A 25,110-nucleotide genomic window follows, 5' to 3' on the forward strand; every position below is an offset into this window, starting at 1 on the left:
GCCTCTCGTGTACTTATTCAATATGAAAGATCCCTCGAGTAGATTATTAAAATTTAGAATGGCATTAGAAGAGTACGATTACGTGGTTGAATATGTGAAAGGCAAGGACAACGTGGCTGCAGACGCATTGTCCCGGATACGCATTACGTCAGAGGAATTGAAAGAAATGAATGAACATGTAATTAACGTGATGACTAGAGCGCAGAAAAGAAGGATGGATGCGGTATCCCCGGTTGATATGGTTTCTACTGACGACAGGTCTGATCAACCAAGAGTTGTAGCAACACATAGCAAACCGAAGGATTCCGTAGAGTTGAGATTTCTGGATATAAGAAGTATAGATAGGTTAAAAAGAGAAAAACGAATTAATCTCGAGAGTAAAACATTATGTTATAGCCAGGAAAGAAAAACAATATATATTAAACAAGTATCTCAATCACAACTGACGCGAGCCGCTTTTGTGAGAGAACTTAGTGAGTTATGTAAGAAAATAAAAGTTGAAGACATATACTTCATTAAAAATAAAAATAATAATATATTTGTCGACAAATTAGTTAGCGAAAAACAAAATATGGTGAATTGGTCCGGACCACAACTACATATATTAAATGAAGTAAAGCGAATTTATGACAAAGACGATAAAAGAGTCATACTTAATGATTTTCACCTTTTACCCACGAGTGGCCACGCGGGTATAAGGAGAATGTATAACAATTTGAAAAAATACTATTACTGGCCTGGCCTTGAAAACGATATTAAAGAATTCGTAAGTAAGTGTGAAAAGTGCCAGCGCCAAAAATATACGGTTCAGATAAAAGAACCTATGGTCGTGACGTCAACAGCGCACTCTGCGTTTGAAAAAATATTCTTAGATATAGTGGGCCCTCTAGATAAGGATAATTATAATCATTCATATATTCTAACTTTACAATGCGAACTATCTAAATACGTTTGTGCATATCCCCTTGTTTCTAAAACTTCAGCAGAGGTTGCCAGATGTTTTGTAAACAATTTCATACTTCAACATGGCATACCAAACACCATAGCAACTGACAGAGGCACAGAATTTATTTCCACAACTATGAAAGAGGTATGTAAAATTTTAAATATCAATCAAATTAACTCTACCGCTTATCATCACCAATCTATTGGATCTCTCGAAAATTCACACAAACATTTAGGTGCATTTCTACGCATACAGACCGACAATCACCCCGAGGCTTGGAGTGAATGGCTTCCCTTTTGGAGTTTCGCTTATAATACGTCAGTGCACTCGGAAACGCAGTTCACCCCTTTCGAATTAGTCTACGGCAAGCAGTGTAATTTACCAAATAACTTAGTCACATCCATAGACCCGCTTTATAACTATGATGATTATCCAAAAGAACTAAAGTATCGTTTACAAGTTACACAGAAAGAGGCACGTGACAACTTATATTCTAGTAAATTACATCGTAAATTCAGGTACGACTCCTATATAAATCCAGTTACATATAAACCCAACGATCAAATTTTAATAAAAAACGAGACTGGTAATAAACTCCAAATCTTATATTCAGGACCATATATTGTAGTAAAAGATATTCCACCCAATGTAAAAATAATTAAAAATGGTAAATATGATGTAATTCACAAAAACAGAACTAAGCCTTTCATACCATAAAACAATGTTAGCATACTGTCTATTTTTCTTTTACTGTGGTTGATGCATAAATGTATTTGTAATTCGATCAGCATTGTCTGTATTATTGTAAACAAGAGTTGAAACTCTTAATATACTAATTAGTTCTAAGTAATGATAAGATCAGATAATTTCATTGTTTAAAACGTGATCATTTGAACAAAAAAAAAAATACTTGTACTTATTTTTTTTTCTTTCCCTCCGTGGGAGATGTAGTGTATAGAACTATAGATGCTTATGTACGTGTATTTCAATGCTATATAATCGATGATCTTTATGAATAAAATGTAGTCTTATTTAGAATCTGGTTGTATCAATACACCTCCCGACTTCCATCCTCATATCGCGCCGATAGTCGTTCCATAAAAGGCAGTTCTGTTTGCAATATTAGACTAAATTGCAATTGTTTTGATGTATCTACGAGCTAATCTATACATATATAACCAACGTGTTAGTTGTTTAAAGTCCAGTGTGAACTCTCCGTTAATTATGATTCGTCTCGAGTAGATCTAATATCGGAGTTCCTGCTACGATGCGTCAGGTTCGGTGCCTCTCATCCCTTTGATGTTCTAACTGCAACACATTTGGCCATTGATGAATTTTAACTCGTTGACACAAAGCTTAGATATGATCCAATATTTAACGATATTTTCACGTGGAATAGAACAGTTATAAATAGTGGCTTATAGTTACTTTCGACTAGCGCATAAGTATAATTATTTTGACACGTGTATCGAGTTTATCATTCAACAGCCAATTTCAAATCTATAGTTCTACCAGTTATTCTCGTTTTGTCTGGAACAAGGGAAGGCAAGAGGCATTTTCATCGCTTTTTATGACATAGGAGGCAAACGAGCAGACGAATCTCCTGATGGGATGGGAAGCGATCACCGTCGCCCAGGGATACACCAGAGGGGTTGCCCAGTGCACTTTATTATATATTATCGATTCTTCTTTACAAACTTTTAATGAAAAATACATGCATTGAGTTGTGTCTCAAACCAGACAGTCTGCCTAAACTCCCATTCCCATATTCCTTGTGGGACATTCACACCTTGCTAGTTGGACACGTAATCAAACGTGACTCATCCGATTCCCAGAACGAATCTAGGTATCCTGGCCAAGCCATAGCCAATTAGGTCACGATTTTACTCGACTCGGGTCGCTAGCGGGCCGCTTCCGCCGCCAAATGCCTATTTACAGATCGACAGAAATACGCGCAAAGTTACCGGTGCAGTTAGATGCGCTCGCGGCGGCGTTCCAAAATTAAACCAAATTGGAACTGGCTGGAAACACAAGCCGGTTGAAATTGAAGATCTAAAGATGAGCGCTACGTCTGGTTTTAAAATATTTCCGCTTGCACTCTAGTTTCCAGATGTAAACGGTTTGTGAGTTCGGTCCTAAAGTAAAGTTTATGTTGTTTAGAGTGGAGGTGTTTGTGGGCTCGGCAGTGCGTTCGCGGGCGGCGCTTGTGGTGTGGTGTGTGGTGTGTGACGTGTCGGCCGTGTCGGGTCGTGTGATGAGTACGAGCGCGTGTTTATGTTGATTGTTGTGATGATGACGATGATGTTCAATGGGCTGGTGTGTGTGGATTCAGACAATAGTGACTTTACTAAAGTGAGTGCTATCCAGTAAGGATTCTATTTCTGTGGATTAATTGGAGGAAAATTTAATACACATACGACAAATACTTTTTGTACACAATTAATCGCGTACCTAATTTATTAATTAAAACACACCTACCTACGACCGGTACTTAGTTTATGAAAGATGATTGTTAATTAAATTGTTAACTTCAATTTACTTATACATCCATTCTTCTTTGAAACATCTTATATTTTAAGAATACTAAACGTGACTTTTGTCGTTAGTGTTAATTATATTTTGCTAATTATTTGTCGTATATTTTCTTGTATAAACCAACTAATGTGTCAAGCCTAGTTCTAAAAAAGCCCGTCGACTAATAAAGCGCAGGTATTTACCGATTGCCTATAGGGGCTAGGCTTCGTCAAATGCATTTTTCTCGCGTATTTGGTCATAAATCATAATATAATAATAAATCATCTCGAAAATGGTCGTGCCACGTTCTATTTTTATTTATTTTAGTTATTTATTATACTAGAAGTTACAACTTTATTGTTACATACAATGCTCCACAAAACTACATTTAGTTTGACTGTGGAGTCTCAGTATACTATAATACTATACTTAATTAAATTTAAAAATTAGAATAGGTTTACATTCGTAGTTGAAATAGGTAGGTATATCATGAATACACTATAGGGTAACACATCCCCTATAGAGTATTCAGGAGATACCTTTTTAGACTGATTTTAAATCTATTTATTTTGGGCTCTTTTACTATATCCGTGGGCAAAGTGTTCAGTAAATAGGGTAAACGTTTCTTTAGTGTCCTATCGCCATAATAATTATACACCCTAGGTACTTCATATTTGCCCGCAGTTAGTGCTCTGGTATTATGACTATGATTGACTAGATCCCTGTGTTCCTGGCTGCCATGACTGTTTACAGCTAACATATATTTGAGTTTTAATCCCACTGGTAAAATTATACATACTTTAAATAATTGTCTATAGTCAGATTTGCAACTGTGTTTTATCTTTTTATTAACTAGTAACTTTAGAAAACGAATTTGTAACATTTCTAATTTATCTATGTTAGTTTTAAACGTTTATTGGGATCGATCTATCATCGCTGACAGGACTATTGTAGCCAATAAGCCTGACATCGTGCTGATAGATCGATCGCAGCGCCGGGCCGTGCTCGTCGACGTCACCATCCCCCATGATGATAATCTCGTGAAGGCCGAGAAGGACAACTAGGACAAGTCCAGCAAGTACCTAGACTTGGCTCAAGAGATAACCGCCATGTGGGATGTTGACTCGACGATCATTGTTCCTATAGTCGTGTACGGTCTCATAGCGAAGAGTCTCGACCAACACCTAGAGAGACTCTCGCTGGGTGGTTGGATCAAGGGTTAGATGCAGAAGGCGGTAATTTTGGACACGGCGCGTCGGTTCCTCACTCTGCGGCCCTGACCACCGGCAGCTCGGGCCTTGCCCCGCTGCCGGCGGCACCCTAGGTTAGGTTTTTTATATTGTGTTTATATATTTTTTTAATGTTTTGTAAGTGTTTTTATATTGTACTTTTATACTCACGTTGTAAAAACCCCAACCTATGACCCAAATTAAATAAAGGAAATCATCATCATTAGGCCTTGTGCATCTTTACAGATGATTTAAGCAGCATCTATGACTTATTAACTAGCGACAGCGTCGCTCGTGGCTATATAACCCGATCCTTGAACGGCACAGTCGCCCACATTTGTGACAAATAAAAGTGCATTGAGGATCCGCATCGAGGCGACCCTCATCGCGCATGTGTTTTATTGCCCGTTTTCGGGCCAAGTCTTGAAACCAGGACCTATCATGGGTTTCGCGACCTCTTAGAAGGCTGTTTCTCCACTCCACGCGGTTTAGAGCTAGGTCTTCCCATGAGCAGTTGATGTTAAACGCAACCATGTCGCGCAAGTCCGCAGTCTTTGCGCAGTCCTTAAAGCTATCTTAATATTTCAGTACAAATGTTTACCTGACGGGACCCGGGTATGTCCTTAAACTACGTCCAAGACCACCGGTGGACGGGCAGCAGCGTCCCTCAAATTCGGTGTACTCGACTGCGATCGCCAACCCGCCTGCCAAGCGTGGCGATTATGGCATTCACCCCCCAAAGGGGGAGGCCTATGTTCAGCAGTGGACGTCTTATGGCTGAGATGATGATGATGATTTACCTGACGATGATGATGATGATGCTCTCCTGACCGATTTCGGCCACAGCGACTGTGTGCTCTGGAGTAGGCAATTTTTAACTCGTGTTATTAGAGTGTAGCTGATCCACTCTCTGGTGCGCCCTTAAGTGGCTCACGTACCCTATTTACCTATGACAAATCCAAGTTTTTGCGTGTACATTTTAAAATGATGCCACCTTCTTGTTCACAACATTGGTTTGCCAGACTGCACCAGTTATAATACTGTTCATAAACGCTTGATAACGCGGTTGTAGTTACCTACACGTGTTCTGTTAGTGACCGTTGAGTGGCTGGCCCGCAGGACAGCGGCGGCGGGTCGAGCTGCGCGGGCGCGGGCGCGGGCGCCAGCGAGCGCTACTACCGCGACAAGCTCATCGCCACGCTACAGATTGTAAGTACGATTATGTGTTGTACGTGTAGGTACATACTAGTGCCGAACAAATAAACGGGTCACCCGTGTCAGGGCTGTGATTCCCCGTTTACAGTGCCGCAGCGGGCGGCGGATGTAAATCATACCATAGTACGATTCGATAATAGGTATAATTTGCTTATGCTCCTAAAACAAAGGAAAAAGTCATTTATTTTGTATGGCAATGGCTTTAGTTTAGAATGAAATACTTTTTCATACAGTAGCTTACCTATGCTTCCATAAAAAACATAACAGATTGTTACCAAACTTGACAACTCATAGAAACAGTTCTATTTTGGGCTGGGAATGGAACAAGTTGTACTCGACAGCCGGATGTCGTTTATAAAATCCGTCCTGCCCGGGAAAATACCTACTTTTAAAACTAAGTATCTTGTATTTTTTAGTTTAATTCAGTTCTTTAACCTTTTAAGCCTATACAACACCCCAGAGAATAATTTCAAATATATCTAAAACGTAAATTGTCCGAGAGGATAAATTATGTACCTACGTTATCCACAATTGTACATTGTTTTACATGGACAGGCGTGGCTCACTCCGCGATTTCGTCGCTTTGCTACAGGTAGCTAAAAGTACATCCGTTCGACCCCAATTTTGGGGTTTGCCATAAGCCGCGCGTGGCGCTGTCGCCACCTAGCGGCCATATCCGTGCTGATCGTGACAGACGCGTTTTGTTAGAGAGTGAGTCTTCTGTACCTAGTACTATTATCTATTCTGTGAAATGGATAAAAAACAGAAAATAAAAATGGTCTCTGTTCCCTAAAATTGCTTTTGCATATACCCAATTTCTACGCATTTTTTTTCAATTTGCCATTTTCAAACTGAAATAAAGTTAAATATCCTTTACAAAAGATTCATGGATTCCAAACGGTAAATCTTTGAATGAACGTTAGATATAAGTCCCTATATATACGTACCTTACATAATATATATAGCCTGTCCGCTTTTCTAGAGTAGGTACGCTATGGCCTATCTAGGTACCTACTTGTCCTACTTGACTATAATGAATACATATAGTTGATGGTGTGTGTAGTTGGAGAACAAGGAGGAGACGATACGTGTGCAGGGCTCAAGCCTGTGCGTGGCGGAGGGCCGCATCGCCGAGTTGACCAGGCGCGCCACCGAACTACGGCGGGAGTTGGACCACAAGGCGCAAGAGGTCTGTATACCCCCCCCCCCTCCTTTCTTTCTTCCTCCTCCTTCCGCCACCCCCTCCTTCCTGACTCCTTTTGACTGTATTTTTCATTCGTTTTATTATATCATTGTTTTGATTTAAGTAATTGTTTAATATGAGCAAATAAGACAATTTTTACAAACAGCTAGACATCCAACTAGGTATTTATAACTCTTAGAGAGACTGGGAATCGATGGTTTATCTGAAAAAATGTTTTTAGCTGGCCGAGCTGCGGCAGTGCGCAGAGAGCTGCCGGGTCGACAAGAGCGACGTCTGCATCAGCACCGACATTAAGGTCAGACATTTGTATCCTACATGCTGATGGATGCTGGGTGACATGAACTTTATCTTCCTGGATCTCATAAGCTTTTGTTTCGTGTAGTACTATTAGGTACTTATTCTGTGGTTCCGTTTTTAATTATCGAATCGAATTTGGGCTTATTTATTAAAAGTTTAAATTAGGTAATAGGTATGGCATTTTTATTTGTCCTTTGTATAGGACTCTGGAATCCAGTAGATATTAAAGTTACACTCATAACCTTACGCAAAACCCCGAGTTTGGCAAATCGTCAGGTATATATACTCTAGTGCACATTAGCTTCTTAAAAAACTTAACCTATTTCTTTCTGTTATTCATTCTATCCATAAATTTACTAAAAAATAAAATGAAACCCCATTAAAAGCAAATCAAATAAGCTAATGAGTCAATATATAAAAATAAAATGTAAACATTAAATTATGAAAAGTAAACTGACAAAAACAGTTGTGGTACATGGTGTTAGTGATGTGTGAGTGGTGTTGTAGGAAGTGGAAGGGCAGAGGCGGCTGGTGCAGACCCTGGAGGACAACCTGGCGGTCGTCTCCGACCTCTACCGCGAGTGCTTTTACGAAGTGAGTCTATTTACAATTAAAGTAATTACACCAAATCACATACTAGATAACTAACATACTGAGCAAACAACAAACATACATTGTGAAATAAAAAAAACAGATCATACGTACAATAAATGGGTTTTATTGTACCTTCCTCTTATTCACTTTACGATTAAAAAGTATCAGAAAATAATGTTCTCGTCTAAAAATACCAAATACTTATCTTCTGTATCATGAAAGCGTGATCTAGTTAGTTTTTCCTGTTGTTATAGGCGGCCAAGCAGGAAGAGCTGATTGACATGCTCAGGAAGTCGTATTTGGAGGTCCGGTTGATGGAGAGGGCCAAGACGGACAAAATCACGAAGCTACACAATATCATCAACACGCAGAAGAGGTCCATCGAACAATGCCAGGTAAGGTCTTAATAAAGAGTCTGAATTTAAAGTTGAAACATACCAACACGGCTAAAGAAGGTACCTAATTATATAAATGCGAAAATAGCTCTGTCTGTTACCTACAAAAAACTTCACTATGCTGTTAATTTTCTGTTCTGTTTTTAGGACGTGGTGTTGGAGGTGGAGAGCTTAAAGTCAGAGATCTCCAGCTTTTTGAACAGCTCCAACAACGATTCGGTACTGCTCCAGACTTGTAGCGTCTAACGGTGTGATACTAACACTATAATTACTACATATACTTATAATATATGTAAATTCTTTTCTATATATATTTGTATCAAAAACCTTGTACTGTACTGCTTATAGCCTCGTAAGACTAAGCGACCTAAAAAAGAGAACATGTTCATAAACATTTCAATTTGAAAAACATTTATATTCCGTTTGCCTCTTTAAATGTTGAGTCCTTGTCTTTCGAGGTAGGTATACATACAGGATAACACTATGAAATATAATTATGCATGTTCATTTTTGCTTGCTGTTCAATGAAACTGTTTTTAGACGCTCTGTGTCCTTTACGTAGGACATTTAGGTCAGTGTTCAGTGGTGTACATGAGTAGGTATCGAAATAAAGCATAATCCTATAAGTTGTTTTATTGTAGGGCATGTGGGAGCGCGGGTCCGAGGGCCCCGACGTGGGCGAGGAGCTCGCCGACATCCTGGACCAGCTGCGCCAGCTGCAGCACATGCTCACTGTATGTTCGTGTGTCTGCATGTGTACTCTGGGCCAGTTTTGATTGGTCAAATTGTGCTTACCGAGACCTGACTACTAAGAACATAATTATATAAACTGTGTTTCTATATCCCTTACACTACTTATAATAACAGCTTAGTTCTAATGGCCAGTCTATCTTCTTTTGTTCAAAAGTCAAGAGTTCGATTGGGCTGATTGTACCTAAAATGAACTGGCCAAACGAACTGTAATGTTAACATCTGCGATCTTCTGTCATCGATGAATCGATGATAAGACACAGAATCATACGAAGCGAAAGTCTATATAGTAACAGCACCAGTCATGGGACATTTAAGAGGAAATTTGGAGTATTTATGATATTTCCCGTATACATGTAAATGGTCTACCGCTTAGCGTGTTAAAAGATGAAAGTCCTATCCGTCTTTCATGTTTTAGGCGTGTTGTATCAAAGATACAGCAATTCGTTTCCACATATTTAACACCAAATCTCCAGTAATGGGCCCCCGGTAATGGACGTGGATCCAGTAATGGGCCCCCTATAATGGACATTGCTCTATCAGTATAAAATATTGAAATGGGGAATAAGTTACGGCAAAAAAAACAATTTTTGGTATAAGCTTTTATCGCTGAATGTATTTTTCTTTCCACAACCAATTATTATTAGATCCATCGAGACAATTCTTGTTGAAGCCGTATATTTTAATGTGTATGAATTTCTTTAATACTTCACAGTTTCACATAATGCATTCATAGATGGCGTTAGTAGTAGCGATTTTGGAAATTTATTATGGTTATTTTTGTTGGCAATTCATTCTAAAATATTTGTAAAATTATTTGGAATAACATGTTTGTAATATTTTGCATTAAAATTCACATTTTAGCAATTTGTTATTATAGGAAATTAATTACCAAATAAATCAAAAGATGGCACTTTGTTCCGAACGCGTCGGTTCTACAACGCGGTATTAAGATTTTTCCGGGATTCATATATAAGCTTCGAAGAACAATAGGTCGTCAATTCAAAATTCAAATCAAGCAGTGAGTGTTATATACAGTGTGTAGTAGTAGTAAGTTGTAAATAAAGTGGTGGTTTATACAGTGTGGTGTTATTTTTGGACCTCGTACATGGTCCTTCGAACCGGATAGTTTGGCTATTCGGTTCCAGGAGTCGACGGCAGAGGGCGCCGTCCGGCACAGTGCGGGGCTGCCGAGTGCAGTGCCGACGTCAACCACGGCCTGACGTCATCGGCAGCAGCGTCATCGCGTGACGTCACGACAGCGGCGACATCGGGTGACGTCATCAGCGGCGAGTGCAGTGTGACGTCAGTTGTGATCAAGTGTGAGTGCCGGTGGTGAATTGTGAGTACTTTATTATTCATTACTGAGTGAGCACTTAGAAAAATTCACGTGTATCTGGACTTAGAAAAATTCAATCGGATAATCTGGGACTTAGAAAATTTTCAATCCGATTGAGTTGGGACTTAGAAAATTCAGATCAGTAGCCAGGACTTAAAATATTTTCACGGGGAACCTATGCCCGATTTAAGTTAGCTGTCAAACACTTAGAAATAAATCACGATGGAGAAACTTCTGAATATACAGGATGACTTGCAGTCTAGAATTGTTCGCGGTTTCGAAAACTTCAAAAAGTATCCCAAAGAACGCCGTAATTCTATTGATTATCTCAACACTAGATTGGAATTGTTGGAGGAGTTATGGACTCAATTTTCACGCACGCATACGCATATTATTCAGAACAGCGAGTCAGAAGCTTTGACTCAAAGCACATATGTCGTAAACAATGTGTATGATGACACTGAAGAAGCATACATAACTTATAAATGCCTTGTTAAATCTATGCTTAGCAGTCTCCAGCCAGCTTCTACATCTGCGACGTCAAGCATGAATGTCACCGAGCCCAGTAAGTCAACCAACAAGGCTGAGGAACGCGTCATACTGCCCAAGATTTCAATACCAACGTTCTCCGGTCAGTATGCTGAATGGGTGAGTTTCCGTGACATGTTTGTTTCGTTGATACACAGCAACAAGGATCTAGATGATGTCCAGAAGCTGAATTATTTAAAGGGGCATTTAACTGGTGAAGCTGAACAGTTGTTGAGACACATTCCAATCACCAAAGATAATTACAGTACCAGTTGGGAGCAACTCGAGAAGAGGTATAACAATAAGAAATATTTATCAAACTGCATCCTGAAACGATTGTTGAGTCAGCGTAACTTGGCTACTGAATCAGCTAGTGCCCTCAAGGAGTTATTAGATACAACCAACGAGTGTCTACAAGCGCTGAAGAACTTAGGCATAGATATTAAGAGTTGGGACGTTATTATTGTGCATCTAATTTGTTTAAAGTTAGATGCTGAGTCGCGAAAGCAATGGGAACTGAAGTCAATTGAACACAACAATGAATTGCCAACTTATGAACAATTTCAAATATTTTTAGAGACACGGTTTCGCGCATTGGAGTTCATTGACCCAAAGCTTTCTAGACCCAGCACCAACGCTCACCAGAGCTCCAATACATCTGTTAAGGTCCATCATGTGTCAGTTGTGACAACCCCAACCTGTACATTCTGTTCTGAAGCCCATAAGATTAGTAATTGTAAGGAGTTTTCCAAATTTGATACTGATGCTCGTCGTGGTTTTGTCCAGTCACATAGTCTTTGTTTTAATTGTCTAGGACCTCATCATTCAGTTTATGCATGCCGTCAATCCTCTAGATGCCGAATTTGCCAAAGGAAACATCATTCTTTATTGCATTCCAAGAATAACACACCAGCAACTGAGTCTCAGGAGTCTGAAGAAACAAATCACTCAGTTGTACCAAATGTGGTTGCACCTGCAACTGCATCTCACTCGTCATCTGATGATGAGCGCACCACTACCAACATTAAAAACCACTTTTCGACAGCTCATAGGTTGGTTTTATTACCAACAGCATTGGTTAATGCCATGTCGAAATCTGGTCAGCTCATAACACTCAGGTGCTTTATCGACCAAGGATCAGAAGAGTCGTTTATTAAAGAATCTGTGGTTCATCTGCTCGGACTTTCCAGGATTCCCCACAAAAGCACAATCACGAGACTATGCGAAGATGAAGAGGAGAGTTTCCTGAGCTCTAACTCGTCGGTGAAGATAACAATCACATCTCGCCTAGACTCTGATTTTAAGGTAAACGTAAATGCTTTTGTGTTAAGCAAACTCACATTGAATCTTCCAGAGAAACGAGTCAATGTTGAGTCTTGGTCCGAGCTGTCTAGTTTAGATTTAGCGGATGCAACATTCAATGAACCGGGACAAATCGACTTGCTACTTGGTGGAGAAGTCTATAGTCAAATACTCATGGGCGGTGTTCTCAAAACTCCACAGGGAGGACCCATCGCTCAGCAAACTTCCTTAGGTTGGATCATTTCCGGGCCGGTTCGCTCAGGTGAGTCGGAGTTACACAATAAGATCAGAAATAACTATATTCATGTCAATGACAACGAGCTTCTGAAGAAGTTTTCAGAGCTTGAGGCTGATCCTATTGCGCCAGATCCCAAGCACAAACACGCTAAGGAAGAAGAGAAGCAAGAAGAATCTTTTGCTACCACTACTAACCGGGATTGTAGTGGTAGGTATTCATTCAAGTTACCCTTCTGCGAAGAAAATACACGGCACCGCAGGTGCACTGAGGGGAAACTTTATCTAGCAGCAGTTAAACGATCCAATTCACTCGACAGAAAAATCGAGCAAAAACCCCAGTTGAAAGAGAGGCACATGAATAACATCAACGAGTACGAAGAGCTTAGCAACATGAGAATGGTTTCGAATGAAGTGCAACCCAAACCAGAAGTTGTGTGCCTTCCCCAAAATGCTGTTACTCCAGAAGACAAAATGGTACCGATAATTTTCGATGTCTCATGCTCAGGAATAAACAGGTTGGCAAAAGTAATCGACGCAGATGTTGAGTCCAAGCAAAGGTTACGGCGAGATGGTCAAGACGAAGCAGCCGTGGCACCTTATCTGGCTGTCAAAATGCAGCAAGTTGCACCTGAGCGCGAAGAAGCCTATCATTGGACAGCAGCAGACAGAGTGTTGCGTGTGAATGACCTCCTGTCAGATTGCGAGACTGTGGGAAAAGGAAAACGACCATACAAAGAACTCAACGGATCATTAAGTAAAGCAAGTTTCGAAAAAGCAACTTTGAATCAAGATTATAGAGATGAAGAAGGCAATATGGAGACCGAGCTGGATACAACAGTGAAGAATTTGGGTCAGACTTGGCATCAAAGGGACGTCAGATTCGAATACTCCCTTGCAGTTCAATTACTAACAATGAAGTTTTGTGCAATGAAAAGACGGATGACACGGAGACGGATGGATTACATGGATATATCCTGGTTAATTGACCTGCTCGGTTGGCTGACGTCAGTTATTATTTCGCAGAATTATTATCAACCTAAGAGAAGAATAATAAGAAACACAACCCCATAACTGTATCAACTATTCTAGCTGCCTGAATTCAACAAACATTCTTTGACAGGACCTCTAATGTTGGAACCTGACTTCGATGCGAAACGTCAATAATCTCAGAAGATAGCGGTTGACTCAGAAAATGTGCAAGATTTTAATTTCATTTGTCGAGTGGCATTTTTATCGTCCATCCAAGTCTCGTCAATCCTGAGCCAATTGTTGGTGTCGTTGTTTTATCCAATTTAGACTGTTCCTGCATTTGGATGGTTGTACGGCATTCAAACATAAAACATTCAGGTGCGAACAATATCACACGAGTAGTCAGTTTGAGTAAACACATAAAAATGGGCTGTAAATAAACTGTTTCCTTGTTATTAAGTATTGTTATTGAAACTGTTTCTTTGTTATTTACTCTCAATCTTATTGTTTTAGGTAAATGCAAAGGGCATGTTAACTTTGTGTTCACGTTATCACTTGCCTTTGCTTTTATTTGTTATATCATGCCATGGTGGGCGGAATTAAGAACAAACTGCCCTTTGTTCTTGGTGGGCGGAATGTTGAAGCCGTATATTTTAATGTGTATGAATTTCTTTAATACTTCACAGTTTCACATAATGCATTCATAGATGGCGTTAGTAGTAGCGATTTTGGAAATTTATTATGGTTATTTTTGTTGGCAATTCATTCTAAAATATTTGTAAAATTATTTGGAATAACATGTTTGTAATATTTTGCATTAAAATTCACATTTTAGCAATTTGTTATTATAGGAAATTAATTACCAAATAAATCAAAAGATGGCACTTTGTTCCGAACGCGTCGGTTCTACAACGCGGTATTAAGATTTTTCCGGGATTCATATATAAGCTTCGAAGAACAATAGGTCGTCAATTCAAAATTCAAATCAAGCAGTGAGTGTTATATACAGTGTGTAGTAGTAGTAAGTTGTAAATAAAGTGGTGGTTTATACAGTGTGGTGTTATTTTTGGACCTCGTACAATTCTAATATACCCAAACTGATATAATAAAGTTCCCATGGCCACTTCCTGTCTCCATCATCAGATTAGGTCCATGTTATCATAATATTGCATTATCATCTGATTTGCATACTTAATTACGGCTACAAATATAATGACCACCAAAAAATACTTTGGTACCCTAAATAAAAAAATCATGCTTACCAAAAAAAATTACTGAACACCAAAAAAATAAGGCCTAAAATTACAAATGTACCACCATTTTAATTACGACTGCACTTCAAATTGTATTCGAATACCAAATATATTGAATGATTACCAAAAATCATTAACGATCACCAAATCTTGAAGACCAAATAAATGCGATATTTTCACCTAAATAAACCACTGTGATACCAAAAAATTTATACATATTACCAAATAAAGTAAAATGATGCCAAAATTACTAACCCCTCCCGCTCAACCCCCGTACCCCGCACCGCATAACTTAGGTAGGCATACTGAAATGCTACTATCAGTTAAGTGGGCTAGGTTAACACTGCGACCCTTACAGAAACGAATTGCTACTAGAAAAGTGGGTTAGGTTAGGTTTGAACTGCGACCCTTACAGAAAAGAAATGCTACTAGAAAAGTGGGTTAGGTTAGGTTTGAACTGCGACCCTTACAGAAACGAAATGCTACTAGATAAGTGGGTTAGGTTAGGTTTGAACTGTGACCCTTACAGAAACGAAATGCTACTAGAAAAGTGGGTTAGGTTACGTTTGAACTCCGACCTACACAGAAACGAAATTCTACTAGAAAAGTGGGTTAGGTTAGGTTTGAACTGCGACCCTTCCAGATAAGAAATGCTACTAGAAAAGTGGGTTAGGTTAGGTTTGCGAACCTTACAGAAACGAAATGTTACTAGGAAAGTGGGTTAGGTTAGGTTTGAACTGCAACCCATACAGAAACGAAATGCTACTAGAAAATTTTGCTTTGCTTTAATAGGACAGCAAGATTTAAAAATTTGGTTATAATTTTACATTAAAATGGAGTTCTAATTTTGGTGGTCATTTACTATTTTTGGGTTTACAATTATTATTTTGGTGTCATTTTATTTAATAGGATAGCACGATGTAAAAATTTGGTTATCAATTGACATTAAATTGGGGTTTGAAATTTGGTAATTATTTACAATTTTTGGGTTAATAATGATTAATTTGGTGTCATTTCCTTAAAGAGGATAGTAAAATGTAATAAAATTGGTAATCATTTCACATTAAAATGGTGTGATAATTTTGGTGATCATTCATTATTTTAGGGTGGTAAAGTAGATTTTTTTGGTATTAAATTTTATTAAATCTGGTGATCAGTTAAATAGCAGCCCTTAATTACGTACTTACACAAAATTCAACTGAATCGGAAATCGAAAAATGGCTCAAATTTAGCTACCAACTGTACCAACATTGTACCCACACTAACTAACAGGGCAAGTTAAATAAAAGTTTGGAAAAACGATATTAATTTATCCGAAGTCCGAGAATACCTCCTGATTGACATATTTCGTAACTACATTTTAAGGTAAGTACCCCTATTAACGACCCCATTAAAATTGGCATTCATTACCGCGGTATGTACAAAATAGCGTTTAATAAGAAAGCTTATTAACTTTCTTTGAATCTAAGAACACAGAAATAAAGCCTTATCTTTTGACTGTCGAATAAGTATAACACTACTACGAAAACATCACACAAACAAGTCGAAAAATGTAAACTAGCGTATTAAGAGCGCAAGATTTGGTTGCTCCATACTAACACGCAACACCTCAAGTAAGTAAACGCGTATTTTATTTAGTGATTAGCGTAATAATGGTAAATATTATGGAAAGACTAAGACTTGAGATTGATTCTTAGTTATTATCTCTATGATTGCCAAATACTTTATTTGCGATATTTGCTCGCCAATAGGGGAAAAAATAGGAAATTAAAAACCTCGGTGTTAGGTTCCATTTTCTTTGTGTGACACCTAATTTCGAGGTATACCTCGGTAATAACGGAAACGGTATTTTAGATTCGAGCGATCTTATATTCATATATAAATGCACATTTCCTTGACTTTTGATGTTATTGAATTATTTAACCACCTATAAAACTAAAGAGCTATTAACGTGGTATGAAACCTATGCAAGAACTCTTAATTTTGATTACAATTTTAGACACCTTCTCACACGTTTTCTTAGAAATCCTTATATGAGAAACTCGTTCAAGTATTGATATAAAAACAGGAGTATGGTTATAAAGTTTATTTTAACCATTGTTTTGTAATATTTGCAATCATCCATATTGATAGCATTAAAAAAATACAAGATTACTATTTATTTTGATCAGTCGTAAATGAGTTTTAAAATTATTTGAATTGAACCGTTTAACGATGGTTAGAAAAGACATCACTCGGTAATAAGCTGTATGAGAACCTAATACAGACCCACCCAAAACTTTCATGGCTTCGAAATTATTAGGTTCTAAAAATACCTAATACTTTTGATACTCTTTTGTATACCAGGTACATAATAAAAGGGTTCTTAAAATTCAAGGGCCTCATTTTCAGACCTAATGTTGTACCGTTGCACACAATATTTTTTATAAGGAAGCAAACATAAAATGATGTATAAAGTCAAACGAAATATTGGTTTTTAGATCTTTGCCTAGAAAAATATTTTTTTTTAATACAACTCTTGGCTATTGTGATATTTGTGATCATATAGAGTAGGTATAGACAAAGGACACGGCCCCCTACGCACCGCGCTTCAAGTGTAGCTGGTTTAGATATCACTGGCAGTCATTTAATCGGCAAATAGAAGTGCTGCAGTAGAAAAATATATTTTATGTTAAATATATAAAATAGACACTCAACACAAACATACAACATTAACATTAACTTACACAGATCTTGTATATGTATTGTGTAGAATATAATTGTGATAGCCTGAACGTTTTGGCACAATTTGCCCTCCACGTCCGGTTGAAATAATTAAGTACCTATTTATTTAACGTACCATGTGTTGGGGGTACTGTCTACCGTGGAGTTGAGAAGTTTCGGTACCTGGGATGCACTATTACCGACACAAACACCAGAGAGGAGGAGATCAACATACGCATCCAAAACGCCCTGCGGTGCAGTGCAGCCCTCCACAAAGTGTTGGTGTCCAGGCTTCTCAGCAAACATACAAAGTTACGGATATATAAAACCGTTATACGGCCTATCCTAATGTATGGCTGTGAGGCCTGGTCCCTAACACTAAAAGAAGAAGGTCAGCTCCTGGTAGCAGAGAGAAAAGTTTTTCGCAAGATCCTGGGACCTATTCAGAGAGATGACGGCACCTGGAGGATCCGGAAAAATGCCGAGATCGAGGAGTTAGTGGCCGAACCCAATATCATCGGCGAAACGAAAGCGCACAGACTTCGCTGGTTCGGTCACCTACTCAGAATGGGAGAGGATCGGGCTGTCAAGAAGGCGTTCTTGGGACGACCGACTGGTAGCCGTCCAGTGGGTCGGCCCAGGTATCGCTGGGAAGATAGTGTGGCGGCGGATCTGCTTCAGCTTCGCGTCAGTAACTGGCAGGAAGTTGCGCAGGATCGGGACAGGTGGCACGCTCTCGTTTCGGAGGCCAAGATTCTCTTTGGATCGCTGAGCCAAAATAGTTAGTTTAGTTAGTTAGATAGGTAATAAATTAAACAAGAATTTCGACAGCATCACCCTTGCTCGTAAAGGGTACCCCACGATGTTTTTAGCGTTAAAGGAACCAACTATTTATATTTTAAATGTATAAATTAAATAAGTCTTATAATATTAAAAGCGTAGGTATTGAATATACCATATTTTATCCATTATTGTCAAATAAATAATATTTATCATAATTATGGAACTAAAAATGCGACGAGTTATGTACCCTCGTAAAAAGGAACCCATATCCGCGGTATTTGGGTAACAGTGGTCCATTACCACGGTAATAGGCGATTTCGACATTTTGGTTTTGATAATTATTTTTTCCTTTATAATTTTCTAAAACAAGGCCAGAAACTAAAATAATATAAACTTTAACTAACAAACTAACATAAAAAAATATGTCTTGTTCCTTACACCGCCGGTTTATGCTTAATTTTTGGCTCTTTTTGGGAAACTTGCTTAACCCCCTCGTTAATAGGGGTACTTACCTTACTTCTGTATTGTTTAAACATGAAATTATGGCATGGCAAGCATCATTCTGTCAATTGTCCCATCATAGGAGGTACGCAGTTTTACAGCTCCTATAATGGGATTGGGCCAAAAACCACTATTTTTTTTACATCTGTGGAGTCACAACATAGTGTGTTGTATACCTTATCTCATGGTAAATTCAATTAACAAAACACATTCTAGTTTTCATCAAGTATTAATTAATTGAAATTTAATAAATTAACTCACCTCTCTTAGCGAAGTTGTTAAGAATTCGTAGTGGTATTTTTTTTCAGTGACACGACAACTTTTGGGTTGACGCCAATTTCTTAAAAAGCAACCAAATTTAATGAAACTTCAAACTGAAACAGCTCTAGGACTCTTATTTATGATAATATACAGCCAGTGTTAATAAACTACTTTTAGATACTTATTTTAGAGGAATTATGTTTTTTTATCCCATTACTGGTTCCACGTCCATTATAGGTTATACTACTATAATGCTGAATGAAATGATAATATTATATTATTATGCAGTACCTACTTTATATTTTGTTGTTAACAGAGTGATTGTACGTGCGGTCTACAGGAGGAAAACTCGTCGTTGAAAGAAAGAAACAGAACTTTAGAGGTAGGTACCTAACATGGTGAATATAAGAACTTTATTGAATACCAACTTTTGATGCTGTGATTTAATAATTATCAATTGCTATTTTAGGATGAACTAGCGCAAGTTATGCAAAGAAATAAAGATCTCGATGAGTGCTTGCGGTATAAACTAAGTCAGCAGTATGAAAAACAATTGAAAGAAAAGGAACGAGAGGTAAGACACAGGTTTTAGCCATTCTTAAAAAAAATGTTCTTTACATAGAATTTCTGGTTATCAGTTCATATGTATGCTTTGTTTGTTGTTTTCATTGATACAGACTGAGGAAGCGGTGAACAAGTTGGCCGAATTGGAAAATACTTGTAGACAACGAGGCGAAGCTTGCGAGACCCTCAAGAGGCAGTTACAACAGGCACAAGGTAGTTAGAATCGAAAGTCGACGGTACAATTGTATTTCTAAAGTACATTGTTTCATAATCAGATTGTTGAGTGTGAAACGGTTGGTAATATCGTTGTTTATTGCAGTGTTGCTGGAGGATAAGACGGCGGAGCTGGTGGAGGCGCAGGCGACGAGCGCCGCGAAGGACGCCACCATCAGGTGCCTCCAACAAAAGCTGGAGCACTCGGAGCAGCTTGTCCAAGAGGTACCTACCTACCTATACCTCTCTCTCTCGTCGGTCGCTCTCTGCCTACTGTCATTGTACAAGTGTACATAAATACTATGCCATACACTTATTTAAATCTTGGGCTTGGGCGAGAAAATGGTCATACATTTAACGAGAAAATACTAAACTTGTAGTATGTATTGAATCGAAAAAAAGTTTATTTTTTAGGGTTCCGTACCCAAAGGGTATAAACGGAACCCTATTACTAAGACTCGGCTGTCCGTCTGTCTGTCTGTCTGTCTGTCCCCAGGCTGTATCTCAAGAACCGTGACAGCTATTAGGCAGTTGAAAATTTCACAGATGATGTATTTCTGCTGCCGCTATAACAAAAAATACGAAAAGCAAAATATAATAAATACTTAAGTGGGGCTCCCATACAACGAACGTGATTTTTTGCTGGTTTTTGCGTATGGTACTCGTGCGCGAGTCCGATTCGCACTTGGCCGGTTTTTGTTTCCAGGGATTGAATAAATTATCGGAAGTAAGTCAGTCGCGGTCGGATATGTTGAAGAGTCAGGCCAGGATCTGCGAGCTGGAGCACCGGCTGAAGCTGTCCACGCGGCGCTGCAGGGAGCTGGAGGCCGGGTGCAGGTACCATATTTATATATTATATACTGGTGTACCTATTTCATTTTATCGTTAGTCTACCTGAACGTCAGAGATACTTATATAATCTAATTGCGATGCTACCGATCAAGTCACGACCTTCAACAGTGATAGGAGGAGTAGAGCGAGTGTTTTGGAGTGGAGCGAGTGGTCATAATAAATATACATATACATACACTACACAATTGTTATCAGTTATCACTCAACACAAACCTCCACTTTGCATGGCGACCCTGCCGCATCGGTTCTTGGCATAAGTGAATAACAGTCAAAGTGGCAAACAGATTGTTTTATCAAGATAATTTTCATAGTTTGAATGCGGTCGTGCACCTGCTTGGTGTCGTGGAGGTTCAACAATTAGTTTACAACGATTGAGTGTTTACAGAGAGCAACAGCGCGCAACGTCAAAACTACAAGCGTGTCTAGATGAGGCGCAAGCTAGAGGAGCGAGGCTATGTGACGAGTCGCGGCGCGTGACTGCCGGCGTCCGACAGTGGATGAGGGAGAAGAAACAACAGACCAGGTACCGTAAAATCAATATTGCCCGAAAACTTAGAAAACGATTCGAATGAAAACTAATTGCACATCGCAGACTTTATGTAAAATTTTGTATAATCCATATTCTTGCGTGTTTTATTTCAGAGAACAACGAGACAAAATTAAATTGCAGAAATTAAAAATTCGGGAATTGGAACGTTGTGCTCGAATGCGACAAAACAACGATTTCACGAGCCAGAGTGAGACAGAACCAAGTTGCAGCGTATCGCCATGTGAAAGCGAGCTGTATCGCCGCAGACTCAAACACATGTGTGCGAGCGAGATAATCTCGCCTGGCGTCTCTTTAGCGTGTGTAGGGCGGGAGGACGAGACTGCTAGTTGTTCCAAGTGCGTGTCGAATAGACAGCAGGAGAGTGAAAGCGAGATGGCAAGCTGTTCCCGAGCTCCCGTGCCGCCGACAAGAAAGAAGAGGCAGCAGTCTCGCAATGACCTTGTAAGATGATATGATATCTTCATAAGTTTTAGTTACTAAATAACTAAGGGCCACTTGCACCATCCCACTAACCCGCGGTTAAGCGGTTAATCCATTAACCTAGTGTCAAACTGGTAACTCCAGGTTTAACCGGTTAACTCCGAGTTGGTGGAATGGTGCAAGTGGGCCTAAGACAATTCCAAATCCAGTGCTTCCTAAAGGCTATTTCTAAGGCTATGTCTTCCGGTTTAGAAGTCCATTGTAAGTTGAACCCAAAGTAATTTGATTTGACTCGTCGATCTTGAACGGATCTCCAGACCAAGAATGGTTAGGAAACAACCAGGACTGGCGTATATCATGCAAAATCTATTAACTGGGTTTTGGGTTCATTGGCAACAATATGTAATGTCTGAAAACAGACTGAAATTTGTACGGGTACTGCACGCCATCATCATTATGCCATCGGCGCGGCGGCGGCGCCGGCGTGCAGTTCCCATACGAATTGCAGTCCGTCTGTACCGGCCCCTAAGCTATTTTGGTTCTTATAACTAATTTCAACTCATGCAATTACATTCCACTATTCCAGAACTGTCTTACCTCAAGACCATCACGCGTCCGCTTCGAGCCGTGCAGCCACCCGGACATCCGATGGACCCGCCTGTACAGTCGACTCCCACGGCAGCTGTCGAGCGGACACGTGGAGTACAGTCACCCGCGACAAGCGTCTACTGGCCCGGCGGAGTACAGGCGGCCGCGGCAGGTGACGACGGACGAGGTGCTGGAGCGAGTAGAGCACTTGCATACCGCGTTGGTGGACGGGCAGAGGCGCTGGGGCAGGCATGGACGGTGATAGATTTCTTTTATTTTATGTTATAAATAATACTACCCTGATACCGTTCCAAAAATGAAGGTACTCCTCGGCTTCTCATTGTATTAACCTTTTCGACGCCATGTCAAACACAAAAGCTGTCACTCTGACGCCACGTCACCGAAATGTCAAACCGGAAGTTGAACCTTATGCATATGCACGTAGGTCTATGTTGCTCTGTGGTCAGTGACGGATTAAACCGTCGTCGGCTTTGGACCTACGGTGCGGATATATCCGTCATGGCGTCTGCACTGGGCAGGCATTGACGGTGATTATAAATATTAAATGGGTTAACACACAATCTAGAAGTGTACAAGGTCGCCCTTTAGAAGGAGATAAATGTTCCAACACCTAAAACAGTGGATACCGTTCGAGGAATGAGCCCTAGAATAGGCTTCAGCATTTTTAACTTTAAAGTTAAAAGCAAATGGTGTAATTTTTTATTGGAATCGTGACCAACGTTACCATTATGATAATGTACCAACCTACAGTTACCGATATTGTATATATTGTACAAGACTTAACTTTTCGGATGCATTTATTTTTAGCACTTACTATTTACTTGCGGTTGATATGATATATTTATTGTCTCCACATCTTTACCCTCCACACGTAGAAGATTTCTTTAGTGGTCATCATTTGACACGACGGATGGTTCAGGTGGTATTTAATAAATTGTTTGACGTGTGTATAAAAATGTATTGACAGGTTTGAGTTAAATATTTAAATTGTGACCATTGTAATAGTCGTCGAGCAGTGAAGATCATCAAGGCAGATAAATACGTCATGTAACCGTGTGGTATTCGTTTGCTAGTCGTATTAGGTTATACTTTATTTATTAACTATTGTATTTATTTGTAACGAAGACTGTTTTGTTAAAGGTGAATTAAAACAATTAGATTTACAAAAACGTTTTATTTTCATTCAAAATAATTCATAAAAATTTATAAAAAAATAATCTATTTACATAAGGACATAAATACATGACTGAAAATTAATGTTTATGAGCTATTCAGAATTAGAGAAAGTGACATCGGTTTGAAAACAAAAGCTGTTTTTCAAATTGTGAATCAAAAAAACATAACATAACATGTTTTTGTAATTGTTGTTGTGGGTGTTGTTCAAATCAAATGATATTTCGTCATGATAGCTTTTCGGTGAAGAAAAACATCGCAAGGAAACCTGCATACATCTGTGAAGAAATTTATTGGGCTAGCGTGGGGACATTCGTGTTTTAACCGTGGTACCACGGCTTTTGTACCACAGGGGACCACGGGTAATTTTTTTTCCCCGTAGACCCACTGCACCAAAATGGGACTAGGGGTAATTGAAAAGAACTGTCTTTTACCCGTGGACCACCGTTGTCATATTTGGAAGGTTATATAGGTAGGTTTAATTATTACATTCTCTTACATTTAATTATTACAAACGGCGTCGTCATTTTACAAACGTGAAACGTTATGTAAATTGCCGTAAGCAAATTGCAAATTTAGTGTTTCTTCTCCAAAAACATTGTCTTCACAACGTAACTAGACGGAGTCCCGCTTCGCGGGCTTTTCGGGCATCTGAAGCTACCTAACGAACCTAACCTACCTACTCGTACCTACCAACCTACGCTTAAATTGAAGTGGGTCTATGGGGAAATAAATTATCTGAGGAATGACCCGTGGGCCCACGGAAAGTTTCGTATTCAAAAAGATAACTTAAAACTGGAGCAGTGATCTACGGGGAAAAAAAATTACCCGTGGTCCCCTGTGGTACAAAAGCCGTGGTACCACGGTTAAAACACGGGGACATTAGGCCAAGCCCTCTCGCGCACGAGAGGAGGCCTGTGCTTAGCAGTGGGACGTTTATAGGCTGAATTATTATTATTATATTTTATATTATTTCTAATTGTTATAATATAATATGAATTTATTCTGATATTTGCTTGGAATTAATTCATTTTCATCTATTAAATTAGCTGCAGGTTCCCGAGTCCTTTATAAAAGACAAATACAAAAATAAGATTTTTACTTTTATTAAATAAGACATGCGACTCGGTTCCAAGTTAGCTCGTTGGTCATTTTGTGTCACATTATTAGAGATGCAACGTATAATATTTTGTAATAGTTTTTGATATTGATACTTTTAAAAATTCGGAGTGCAGAATTTTAGTTCTACTTTCGAACTCTTTTATTAAATGGGAATTTAAATTATCAGTTCGACATCGAAGGTTACAAAATGGGAGTAAAGAGTGGGGTAGTACCATGTGTGTGTGTGTGTGTGTGTGTGTGTTATTTGGTCCAGCCGCGCCACATGGAGGCGAGCGAGGCGGCCGCGGACGTGACGAGCGAGGCGGCGGCCGCGGGCGGCGCGCCGGGGGGCGAGCGCCCGCACACTTCCGCCTCCTGATGCCAACAACAACCTCAATGTATTATTATAACTATAGATAGGTTACACGCGCTCCAAAACTGAAGCACTTGTGACGGTTGTACAGTTTGCTCGTAGACGTGTCTAAAAAGAGTCACTTTAACTGAGGCCCTGGCCCCACCACCGACGATGAGCGAGAAGCGATTAGATTAAATAGAAACAAGAAACTATACTTAGCTATAGAAACAAGAAACGAATTGGCGAGCAGCGA

The 25,110-nt window shown here is 39.3% G+C and overlaps 1 protein-coding gene across 2 annotated transcripts; it reads left to right on the plus strand.

Annotated features, from left to right (window-relative positions):
• Positions 1-3,164: 3,164 nt before the first annotated feature.
• LOC134663409 (cingulin-like protein 1) lies at positions 3,165-24,804 on the plus strand. 2 transcript variants are annotated; one of them, XM_063519776.1, is made up of 16 exons: positions 3,165-3,298; positions 5,809-5,898; positions 6,968-7,093; positions 7,329-7,403; positions 7,913-7,999; positions 8,254-8,394; positions 8,542-8,613; positions 9,036-9,128; positions 19,337-19,402; positions 19,490-19,594; positions 19,698-19,797; positions 19,904-20,022; positions 20,504-20,634; positions 21,035-21,172; positions 21,292-21,640; positions 22,206-24,804. In XM_063519776.1, the coding sequence occupies exons 1-16, from the start codon at positions 3,221-3,223 to the stop codon at positions 22,467-22,469; spliced, it is 2,034 nt and encodes a 677-aa protein (XP_063375846.1). In that variant the 5' UTR covers positions 3,165-3,220; the 3' UTR covers positions 22,470-24,804. The 2 variants fall into 2 exon arrangements, with proteins under 2 accessions (XP_063375846.1, XP_063375847.1); XM_063519777.1 differs by lacking the exons at positions 7,913-7,999; positions 8,254-8,394; positions 8,542-8,613; positions 9,036-9,128.
• Positions 24,805-25,110: the final 306 nt, after the last annotated feature.

Source organism: Cydia fagiglandana, chromosome 4 (genome assembly GCF_963556715.1).
Source record: "Cydia fagiglandana chromosome 4, ilCydFagi1.1, whole genome shotgun sequence".
Taxonomy (NCBI): Eukaryota; Metazoa; Arthropoda; class Insecta; order Lepidoptera; family Tortricidae; genus Cydia; species Cydia fagiglandana.